The sequence below is a fragment of the Lycorma delicatula genome, chromosome 8, assembly GCF_047948215.1.
Source record: "Lycorma delicatula isolate Av1 chromosome 8, ASM4794821v1, whole genome shotgun sequence".
NCBI lineage: Eukaryota > Metazoa > Arthropoda > Insecta > Hemiptera > Fulgoridae > Lycorma > Lycorma delicatula.
Window position 1 is genome coordinate 22048004 of NC_134462.1, and position 13049 is coordinate 22061052.

At 34.7% G+C, this 13049-nt stretch overlaps 1 protein-coding gene across 4 annotated transcripts in view; it reads left to right on the top strand.

The window, feature by feature from the left end:
- Taf1 (TATA-box binding protein associated factor 1) overlaps window positions 1-13049 on the top strand; it is a 141902-nt gene that overhangs the window by 56847 nt on the left and 72006 nt on the right. For all 4 annotated transcript variants that reach the window (XM_075372406.1, XM_075372405.1, XM_075372407.1 and 1 more), the window contains 2 exons: window positions 2506-2693; window positions 7165-7557. In XM_075372406.1, the coding sequence (XP_075228521.1) occupies window positions 2506-2693; window positions 7165-7557 (581 nt within the window). The remainder of the gene's footprint in view (window positions 1-2505; window positions 2694-7164; window positions 7558-13049) is intronic.

Genomic DNA, 13049 nt, shown 5'->3' on the forward strand with positions numbered 1-13049 from the left:
AATTAAATTTATAATTGAAAATAAGGTGTTTTATGTTCTCTTGTTTTCAGGAGTTGTTAAATTGTATATTGTCAAAATGTGTATTTAAAAATGTATATTCATGTATTTTCTCATTTAATATCATTGTTCATATGCTGATTTCAGTTGATATTCTTATGTATCATTAAATTATGTTATTTTCATAATTTTCTTTTTAGTTTTTAAGGTTATGATTTAACATAAGTTCAGTTGTTTTCTTTCTCATTAAAGTCCAATTTCTTTTGGCAAATACGAGCTGTGTTTTTTTGTTAACTTTACCCAACAATAATATTACATAATATATGTAGTCAAATAATTAATTAAAATAATTAAAAATCCTCAACTTTAAAAAACATTAAAAAATTTTTTAAACATGTTTGTGGCCAGCCATTAAATACAGCACTGTATTATATATATATATATTTTTTCATACATTTGTCAGGACATAAGATATTAAAAAATTTTTAAGTATAATGTCATAATAAATATTTATGTTTGTAAGGTGTAGCAAACAGCTATGTGTAACTAATTTTTAAATATCTTATCCTGACAATTATATAAATAGCCGAAAGCACCCAAAAGTTGGTTTTTTTTATTGTTCTTATTATTAATATTTTTATATTAATTATACTGATTAAGACAATATTTAATGAAATATAATTATTAAAATTCCTAATTTCTGAAATGTAAATAAAAACTACTAAGATTAACATTTAAAATAATAAAAGTAGTATAAATTACCAGCTTGAGTATAAATTAACCAAATAATTATAATATGATGAACATATCATTAAGTTGTCATCTCCTGAACAGTTGAAGCATGTGAAATAAGAATTAGGAAGTCGTGTTTAGTAAACTAGTTCTAGTTGATTACCCTAGTAAAATGATCCTGATTACAAATTCTTAGCTTACTGTTGTAGTTGTTATTGACTAATGACCATAGCAGTTGGTGGCACTGAAAATTTCTAAAAAGTAATAGCAATAATAATAACAACTTCCATTTTGAACATTCATTGTAAAGTACTAAAGACAATACTAGGAAAAAAGAAAGGAAGGAAATTATGACTGTTTCCTGGCAGCATTTTCTTGTAGGGTGAAAGTTCACCCTTATGAAAAAAAGGTTCAAAAATGTCTTGATGTTTGGGACGAAAGGATTGCAGAATGGGATGTCAGTGTAAGTAAAGAAATAAACATAAGGAAAAAAGAAAAAATTACAAAATTATATTCTTGAAGAGGTAAAATGTTCTAATTCTGGTATTTGGCAGAGCTTAGTAAGATCAGTAGAGAGGTAAGAAGAATAAAGAGTATAAATTTTGGTCATGGTGTAACAGGATTACTATGGAGGTAAGGAAGAGTCAAGAAAATTACACTAGTAATGTTGTGCAAGTATTAAACGTGTACTTCACATCAATTCTGATATTTGGTCAAAGGCTTGGTTATGAAACAACAGGAAGAAAGTAAGCTATAATTTGCGGGGATGACACTTCTTACAAGCATGGTTTGCCAAGACTGACAGGGATTGTGTTAAGAAAAAGCAAATGTTCACAAACATAGAAAGTGTGTTGTACAAAGTACTGAGAGTAAAATTAGATGGTTTGAATATATTAAAATAATGAGGGAAGAAAGATCAGTAACAAAAATATTGAATTGGTAGATAATTGGGAATAGGCCCAAGAAAAAAATGGCTAGATAACTTGGAGAATCCATCCCTCCTACTTAGATACTAGATGAGGAAAGAAAAGAATGCATTTTTTCCTTTCTATTTAGTATTGGAAATGATTTCATACAGTTTTCCAGAAGTCTGGATATCCTGCACGGTTTTACTGAATGAAGGCCTGTAAGCTGTTGTGTATCTTGTGTTGTAAGATGTTACATTGTCAGATTGACAGATGAATACATATTAATTAGAACTCAACAGCAGATTTGTGATCAGGTAACAACATTGAGAAGCTGTTAGCATTAAAATGTAACCAGCTAGTCTTAAATTCAATTGTTAACCTCTTGTTCAAGAAGACAGAACTAACTTTCTACAGCGTTCTGATACTATTAGAAATAAATTAAAACATTTAACCACAGTGTAGTTGATCTTTAGTAAGTCATATTAGAATTATTTACATTATTAACTGATGTTAAAATTATTAGCGCACCATAGCAGTAAATTAATGTGCAACTTAACTTTCTTATACTGATAGGAAAAATGTATTTTTAAAGCTCTCAACTTTACCTTTAATTTTTTCTTTAAGTATGTGCTTATTATAATTTTGTTCAAACTGTTTTACTTAGTTTGATGTATCAATTATTAAAACAAATAATTTTTATTATAATTATTATTTTTAACTTAATTTCATTAATTTTTTGATAAATAAACCTAATTAACAAAGATACTGTAGATTCACTTATGTCTATTACTTTTTGCATTGTCAGTTTTTAATAATAAATATATGCTTAATAGATTAATGAATTGTTATCTATATTATTGTTCTATAGGTTTTACAAAAATTGAATTGTAAGACAAATGCAGCAGGTTGGTTACCTAGTAGTAGTAATCGTACAGCTCAAGCATTCAGTCAGCCTGGTAAAGGTATACCTCAGATACCAGGTGCTAATGTTCGATTGGCAACTATACAAATTGCTAATCCAGGGAATACTTCGAATAAGCAGAATAAACCTCATTTGTAAGTTGCACTTTGAATTATACATACTAAATTGTAATCATTACATTTATGTAAAAATATTCTATGGCAATTTGTTATTTGAAAATTTATTTTTTCATTTATGTATTATGAGTATAATGCTTAGGTTGGTAGAATTACAATTCTTTTTAGAACAGATAATATACATAAATAAATAGAAACATATATTATTTAATGAATGATTTTTTTTAAGAGGTGGAGGAATCCCATTTTTGGGTGCCTAGGCAGGGTTAGGCTTGCTAACAGGTTCTGTTAGATGTTATTAAATGTGTATGTGTTCCTGCACACTACCGACTAAACCTCCATCCCTGGCTACCCACCCTTCCAGGTACAGCTGGTGTGCATTACTTCAAGAAGGGGGAATACGGCCTCATACAAATTCAGACACCAGTCTGTAGACACCGACCTTACACATCCACAAGATACCTCACATCAAACTAAAATCACACCACACACTCCACAACATCCAATCATCACTCCAGAATACATACCTCATGCCGCACACTCCACACATCACATCATATCAATCAGTCACATCCAATCACATAAACAAACACCTCACAGGCAATCAAACACTACAGCATACTTATCTCACGGGTCACCATCTGATGCGGGAGCAGAGTGCCCACAACCTCATTATACCCAGGTGACCCCCACACATACAGGAAACCCCCTAGGCTCTCAGCCACGCACCTTTCCGCCTCTGCACCCTCCAAGGATCCCTTCTTGGCCTACAATTTTCCTCGATAATGCATAATTTCATCATTATCACTCTTGCAAATCCGGAAACGGCTGACCAATATTGTTCACCATACAGCATAATTCGCATCAGTTCCTCTGGTTCAAACATTATGTCTCTTCCAATGGCATCTATCATCTCCTCTCTTTCTGTGTTAACAAGGACAACAAAAGAACACATGGAACACCTTCTCCTCAACCTCACAGTCATCCATCTGAGTAATCCAACCCAAAATGGAATAGATATTCTCTAAATCCCCCATCGCTCGCCAGCAGCTGAGTTAAATTAAAATCCAGCAAGCCATGGGTTCTTCTGGATCATCTTCCAACATCCTTCATTATTCTATAGGTCCACCTGCCCTTCTCACATCTGTCCCACCTTTTATGCCATGCCCTCATCAGCTCCTCCTGATCGCCTCTCTTGCCTCTCTCTTCTATTCAATTGCTAAGTTCACAGGAAGCATCCCTGCCAAGACCTCTGCAGCCTCCAGAGAAACAGTTCTGTAGGCTGTCGCAATCTGGAGGCAGCAGCTCCTATGTAAGGCCTCAATCCTCCCTCTGTACTTTCTGTACCGCACTATGTCTACCCAGATTTCTGCACTGTATAGCAGCACGCTATATGCAACTCCTGTAAGTAACCTCCTTCGCAGTTGCCCCAGACCCCCACAGTTAGGTAGAATTCCTGCTATAATTCTTTGACTCTAATCTCCTATCCACCTCAACTGACAAGGTAGGTAAATACTTGGCAGAAGATATAACCACAAATTCGGATTTCTCCGGCGTCAAGCTGAGTCCTGCCTCAGCCATCCAAATTCCAACAGCAGTGTAGGAGTCCCTGATTTTGTTGGCAGCCTCCCTCAGGATATCGGGTTCTATGACAAGTTCTATGTCATCTGCAAATCCAATTATTGTTACTTTAGGGGGCAGTGGGATGCTAAACCCCCATCATAAGTAATATTCCAGAGGGTCAGTCAAAGGACCGACCCTGAGGAACACCCCTGTCAACTGGCCGCTCAATTGCACCATATGAATCTTTTGTCTGCAAGATATGAACAAATAATTCACATTAAATATTGCAGTATGTGAAATCCCTGCACCACATTTCTGTTTGTAACATGGGTTACACACTGACTAATGCATTACGCAGATCAAGTGTAACCAGAGTGTACATCCTCCCTTTGCAGTATTGGCAACTCACAATGGTGCTCTCAGCTAAGCTTTTTACTTTCGCTACAGTATCTGCCGAGGAGATCTGCCGGTTCTGAAGCCGTATTGATTGCCGCGTAGCCCTCAGCCTCCTCCACAGCGCAGGCGAGTCATTGTTGTACTATTCTCTCGAATATCTTCACTAATGTATCAATCATTGATAATGGATGGTAGAATGACAGGAGCGCCAAATCCGTCCCCGGCTTCAGTATCAAGACAAGGCACTGCCACCTCCACCATGCAGGAAAAATTCCCTTGCTCAAACATACATTATATACCCCCTAAGAATGTCTCAGGCTCAGCTACTATTACCACTTTAACTACCGCATTTGGTAGGCAATCAGGACCAGGTGCCTTCTCCAAGAGAACTCTCTGTACAGCTGCCCTAAGTTCCTCTACTGTGAACATTGGCATTGTTCCCACATTCATCTCCTCATGCTCCAGTGCAACATCCCCAACAGGAAAAAGCTCCTCAATTATTCTTGCAACTTCTGACGCATCGTGGGTAACTGGGGACCTCACATGCATGCAAATCTTAGAAAATAATATTCATCTGGATTATAGTTTATCAATTTTAAAAGTGTAATCAATCCAGCCAAACACAGAAGCCATGCACAATTGACTGTTTCCCTCTTGCTCGGACAAACTCAGCTCCTCCGAGTTATGGATCATGCATATTTACCACCCAGCTGACTGTTTCTCCCTTGCTCCGCTCCCCCAAGTTTACCCAAATGAGCATTTCAAATTTAGTTTCTTGTCAAATTCAGTGATCGTGGAACTACTGTGAATGCCAGTATGTATTTTTGAATGTTAAAAATTTTAGAAGAGCTATAAAAAACAAATGACGTGGGATGCTACCCTGCAGGATTTTGTTTTTGTGTGACAGTGCCTGGTCAAATACAGTAAATCAGACAGTGAGGCAGTTGTATTGTTGGGAAATTGGAAATCTTAAATCATTCACTCTTTAGCCCTGAGTTAGCTCCAAGCGATTATTTTTTTTTTTCATCTTAAACAGTGACTTTGATTACAAAAGTTTGACGATAACAACTAATTGAAAAAAATGTCATTGTGTGGTTTAAGTCACTAGCAGCAGAATCTCTTGAAGAGTTGTAAGTAATAAATAAAGTTCATATTTTTCAGTTTTATTTTTGTTTCATAATAGATCTTTAAAAGTACCTCATCCATATTTTTTGTTTTCTATATAATTTGTTTCCTTCATCAGTTTCTTTGCCTTTGATGTTTCTTTTAATGATTTGCACTGTTCTGGACAAAATAACATGTGTTTTCCTAAATGTTTTTTGTATTCATTAATGCTCAGATTTTCATTTATGAATTTTTTCTTGGTATTGTTATGTTAATCTTATGTAAAAATAGTAGAATACTTTTTGGCAGAAGGAAATTTGGCATCAGATTAGTTTAAGGGGTTACCTGTTAATTTTTTAAATGTTTTCTGTGAGATTATTTTCTTCATGTGTTTAAACCTTTTTTTTTTAATGCTCCTACAAGAGTTTGCAAGGACTTTCCAAAATTTTTGTGCTGGAAGTTATGTAACTGTCATAATTTCTTTCAGAATATATATTATAATACATCAAGTAACTTGAAAGTAAAATTTTTTGTAACGTTTAAAAAAAATAAATTATGATTCCTTGTGGGATCCATAACAATAATAATGTGTACAACATACAGTTGTAATAATAATAATAATAATAAATTATAGAATGATCTGGGAGGTATATTTAGGAATATTTTGGAAACTGCTCATCAAGTATGTAAATTATTAATAAAATCTTCATAAATTAATAATTGGTATTTAATTTATATTCTAAATGTTCTTCTATTTATGAATTCCATAAAGAATTTGACTTGCTGTGGGTTGTATAGTACAGTACGGTAATATAACGAAGTTGTAATTAATTAAATCCAGGGATTATTTGATAAAACATGCTTTAAATTTTTTTTTCTAATCTAAAATCTGATAATGTGTTGTAATTTCATTTTTTTGCCCTTAGCTTTTTATATCAACTGTCTTATTCATTACCTCTGCTATGAGCATTTGATCTTTATATGAGATGCTACCAAAGTTCCAGAAATTTTTATACAATCAAATGATTTTGATAACAGCTTAATAAATCCTTCGTAAGTAAGTATGTTCATAAGTATGCCTTGCTGCTCCAGTGTAAGTGGATGGATGCATTTGTTGTGGCAAGCAGTTTTCGATCATCACATTTGCTTGTGATTGCAATTTTGCAATGGCAGATCTGAAAGAACAGCATAACCATATCAAGTTCAATTTTAAACTTTGTAAAACAACCCTACAAACATGCAGTGCAATTATTCGGTAATAACATTTTGGACCTGCACAAACATACAGCTGGTGACAGGGTTATCATAATTATAATACTGCAAGAACCTGATTAATTGGCCAGTAATGATCATTAATCTCTCACTTATAATGATAATTGAATGTTTTATTTATTACAATAATTTATGATTTGTTTATCTGTTGCAGAATGATGAACAAACCACCCAGTGGCAGAGAAGAAAATGGTGATGATACTTGGTATTCAATATTTCCTGTTGAAAATGAAGAATTAGTTTACGGAATGTGGGAAGATGAAGTAATTTGGGATGCTGAAGCTATGACACATATACCAAAACCAAAAATTTTAACATTGGATCCAAATGATGAAAATATTATTCTTGGCATACCTAATGATGTAGATCCTTCTAAACAACGTCTTGATTCTGTTACACCTGTTAAAGTTAAAATACCACACCCTCATGTGAAAAAATCTAAAATACTTTTAGGAAAAGCTGGTGTGATTAATGTTTTAGAGGAAGATACACCACCACCACCACCAAAATCTCCAGACAGAGATCCATTCAATGTTTCCAATGATAGGTAATTATCAACATTTTATCAAAAAAATAATTTTTTATGCATGTTTACTGTTATTATTATAATTACATCTGCTGAATATCCTGTTTGTTTCAAGGTTAAGTAAGTATATCAGCATAAGTAAGTATATATCAGACCCCATAGTGAGTAGAATTTGCAGGAGTAAATTTTAAAAATGTATGTCATCTTTGTTTATAGGTTAGAGTAACAAATACATAATTATATTATATTTATAGATGCACCAATGATAAAAGGGGAATGTGCAACGTCATACTGTTACTATACAACTGTAAACAAAAATATCTTTCTATCTCTTAAAATAAACTCCCAAGCTCAATGTTTGTTTCTCCTTTGTCACTTCTGCTATATAATTTATTTATTTAATAAATAGGCATCTGTACGCAGTCAGGTGAACAAATACAAAAAAATACAAGAAAAAGAAATACAAAAACTTAAAACTAGAACTTAAAAACAAAAATAATGATATCATCCAATACAGTCATTTAAGTATTCATCAGTGTGAAGTAGCCTTAATTCAAGTTCATTCATCTTAAGCCTTTTTCTAATAATTTCTTGATTCTAGACTTTTAATTTCAAGAGGCAGTTTATTAAAATAATACATACCAATATATTTATGATTCCTCCTACCAATTTCTTTATATATTCTCAATAATTGATTGGATTTATATCTTATATTAGAGAAATTACAAGTTTTTACATAGTGTAGAGCTGTTTCATTTTAATGATGACTCAAAAGATTCTAATACATATTTTTCAAATAAATTAATGATAATTTAATATTTTTATTTGATTTTTTTTTAATTTTTACTATTTTGTTATGTATAGTTTTTAATTTCTTTATGATATTTTTTTTTTTTTTTTTTAGCTGACCCTGTGCAATTATACCATAGCTAACATTTTTGTTATAAATTCTATTTAATATATATAAATTTTTAACAGTAAGAACTTTGCTTAGTCTATATTAGTTTCCGAACCTGGTGGGGGGTCACAGTAATATGAAAGGGTGGTTGCTAAATTAGCCTTCTCAATCATTAGAGAAGTGCCTCTGATATTTGTATTAGGAACATATGGAATACTTAAAAAAGTAAAAGAGAGGGGGTTCAGAATCTGGAACACAGTTGTTGAATACAGATGACATAGTCATTTGAGGATAAAAGAGGAAAATTATCAAAAGGAACTAGATGAATAGAATAAATAGATTAAAATCACAAGGTTGGGAATTCGCAGTTCATTGGGCGTTCATAGAACTTCTTCATTGAAAGCTTGCAAACTAGGGAAAACTAGTTTATCTCAGTTTTTTCATGTTGGGACAACTAAGAATTAACCACATGAATACTAGAAAATATAGTACACTTAAATATAGTCTAATGTAGTGTTACTCAACCTGGGGACTTAAACAAATAGACATTTAGACTTAAACAATAACGAAATTATTTTATGAGAAAAAAATCATTTATTATAAACACTTTTTTTTGTCACCTCCGGGTCCACCGTTAGGCATTACTTCAGAGGATGAGATGAATGATTTGTAGCATGTGTGAAAATGCCATGCTGATCGGGATTCGAACCTGGGGCCTTTGAATGAAAGGCCAAGATGTTACCACTCACACCACGGAGGCCGGCACAAGTGTGCGAATACAAATGTGTACTTGCAAATGTGTAAGTACACATGTAAACAAAATAAATTAATGAGATGGTTGCATTTGTATTTCAATTAAAAATTTCTCCATACGTGGATCTATGTTAGAAACACACAAAAGCAAGTTGTTTTCAAATTATTAAAGATGATTCCTATATTTAGAAACTGTACACCACCAATAAGGCTTTGAATATCATTAACCAAACATACTGTCACATCCTTATTTGTTGTAATTCAATAGTGCATTCCAAGCTTTAAAAGATTTGTATTCTAAGATATCCTATTGTCACTGAAATCATAATGTATCACTGAGTTGAACTGCCACAACACACAAGTGAGTTTCTGCTGGATCCCTAGCCATGTGGAAATCCCAGTTAATGAACGTGCAGATTCCGCTGCTAAAGACACATGTAGCCAACCGTCTTTTACGACTCTTATTACTACCAATTTTATTAATTCTATATTAAATACACTCTTTGAAGAAAGTGGCAAGGTGACTGAACTGCTGCAGAAAATAATAAATTCTAACCCATCAAGTATACTGTGCTTCCATTGAATCCTTTATTCGGAAATCATCGAAAGGACGTTGTTATTTGCCATTTCCAAGTTGGACACACAAATCTTACTCAGTGTACCACCACTTTGTGTTCACAGCAACTAAAGATACACCACATCCTTGTGGACTGTGTGTGTTATGCAACATTGCATCGCAAATTTAAATTAGGAGCTAACATCCAAGGTATTCTAGAAACAGTATGCTGTCGAATATCTTGCTATATCTTAAGGCCGTGCATCTCTATTCCACTACTTTTTTTTTGTAATATTTTATTATGTTTGTTCTGAGCAATGATAATGTGAAAATGTTTTTCACCCTCCAAAAAAAAAAAAATAGACAAAAAACCGTTTTCATAGAGGTAAAACACGGCGAAAGGGATTAATATTTTTAATGTTTCTGTGACTAAATTTGACTTTAAACATATCTAAATCTTCAGATGTGAATTGTAACATTTTATCGGCAGACATTTTGATGAGTTGGTTATGAATATCAACTGGTAGCTTAGCAATGTTTTCATTAAATGGATTCAGTACCCATTTCTTCGAGAAATAATAATTATCTTCCGGGAAATACTTTGCCAACTGAATTTTTAGCTCACAGACAGCACCTTCATGCTATCAGAACTGTGGTAAATAAAAGTCTCTTCATCATCCAAACTTTTCTTAATATGAATGGAAATGAATGGAAACATATCAAAATTTTTGCTTTGAAGGTGAATAATCCAAATAAAAAGCCCCTTAATGAAAGTCTGAACTTTGTCTGTCATTAATAAAATGATTTTATCACGTCTTTGTAAGTTCACATTCAAGTCATGTAAATGTGAAAATACATCAACTAAGTAAGCCAACAGTGACTTATACTCATTATTCTATAAAACATTGAGAGTGGTGTTTATCCTGGAAAAATATTATTAATTTGTCTTGCAATTCCAATAACCTAGTTAAAACTTTCTCCTGCGATAACCATCTGACGTCTATGGAAAAGAAGAGATTTTATTTCTTTTCACCTGTTTCATCACTTAGTTTAGCAAACAGTCTATTCTGTAATGGTCAACTTTTAATATAATTAACCATTTTCACAGCTTTACAAAGAATTTGTTTGAGATTTTTTGGCATATTTTTTGTGCCATGATCATATATATGAAGGAGTGCGCCATTCTGCCCTTGGTAAAAGATGCCACCACCACCAGATTTTGCTCACCACCTTAGCACCTGCGAGTTTCTCCTGTATCAACCTTCTGATGGTACTGGAAGTCTCCTTCTTTTCACTCACTTTTATTTCCAGTTCCTCCCTCAGGCCCTTTCTCATATAGAGTACCTCTGCTCCCTCAACTACCATGGCCTCCCTCTTTTTTGAGCACATCGGCATATCCCTTACCCTCTGCAGATATAACAACCATCTCCACTCTGTGGATGGAATTTCTGCTTGCATCCGACATGTCGGTCGCAATGTCACCTCCTGGATACACTAGGAGTAAAAAGTGCACATCATCATAGCGCCCAACCCTCTCTAGCACTTTCCTGACCAGGAACAATACCCTGGGCTCGACGACAACACATCTGTCCAGAATACCTTTCTGCTGTAACCTTGCCTTTGCGAACCCATGCAAAAGCGGATCTAGGGTGCCTCGTCACTACCATCCAAATCGATGCAATTCTGTATTGTGAGCACATGTCCTCGTCAACAACAGCCACAGAGGAGTGTATACTGTACCTTTCTGGAGCTTCTTCGCCTTAATCATACCCAGGAGCGGCTGACTGACATGAGTGAGCACACCCTTATCTCTAAGTTTTGCCAAATCTACTATGGTGAAAACATTCCCACCGTCATAAATTTCCCACCTTCTCAACGATAGACCTTGCCAAGAAATATTTCTTCCAGTTCTTGAGCAACATCACCTCAACTCATTTCTGGATAGATCATTAAGCAAGCCCTCCTCCACTTTGTCTTGCAGCATGCCATCCACCTCCTTTACTGGCGTCTGTGTGGCAACATCAATGCCATTTCATTGTGTACCAACTGCCCTGGAAAGAACTCTTAATTCCTCCACTATGGCCTGCAACTCGATGAACCCAGACTTCAATTCTTTTTTAGTTTTTCGGTCAAAGTGTCTGAGCATGCTACCCACATGGCTGGCAACTTTCTTGACCACATCAACCAATGGCTCGGCCACCACATCAAGATCCTCAATGCACTACTTCCGCTTTTGGAGATGGTCCAATGAGCTCGATTGCTTGGGCGACTTCAAATCCACTATGGCTGTCCTGGCTTTGTAACCAGGAACATGGCCCCGCCTTCAGCCGCAGTTCCGATTTTGGAAGTTGAAGCCCTGACCTTCTCTGATGTCCGGGGGATTGTTTTACCTGTACTAGAAGCCACTGCCGAGTCCGAACCTCCTTTTGCAACTGGAAACCCCTGCAACGATCTCTTTGACTTAAAGAATGCGTTCTTCATTGCGAATCATGTGAAAAAGAAAAAAGAGTGGGAGGGGATACAAGGATGGTAGAGGATTAAGAGTGCATAAGGAGAAGATAGTAAAGTAGTGAAAATTAGGGGAGTTAAAAAGGGGGTTGAAGGGAATATAAGGGTTTTACATGGTTAGGGGGAGGCAAGAATGCCACAAGACTCCTGGCAGAACAAGAAACGTAGGAAATGAAAATAAAATTGTCTGTCACTGCCTACACGTACTACTTGCAAAATAAAAATTTTCCAATTAACAAGTGACGTCAGCAAACACGATCCGACCGGCAATAATTTACAAACTAATTAAAAAAAAAAACCACAAAAAACACAAAGCTGATATGTGCCAGGCTGATATCAAACCTATGCCGTATATGCGTAGCTACAATATAGTATATATTGCCATCCTGTACTTCGTGTACCAGTAAAATTGGAAGATACAGCCCCTTGATAAGTACATAAACTGCTTACGCTCAAGGCAAATCAATTATGAAATTGCTTTTGCAACTGCACCTAGGGGGGTTAGGTCCCAAAGTCAGGGATGCCTATATGGATTGGCATAACAACACGCATATGTACTCAAAATACGACTCAAAACACATGGTAGACCAGAAGTTTAACTGTAAACTGCCTAAAATTAAGAAATATAACATAAATACATCAAACCACCCACGAGAACGTACTTAATGTCGCTATGCACTGAAAATAAAAATAAGTTCCGAAACACAAAAGTTAGCAAACGTGTGGCAAACCAGAAGTTCACCCATAAATGGCTTAAAAGTTAGAAATTCGATATAAATTAAATATCAAATCACTCAC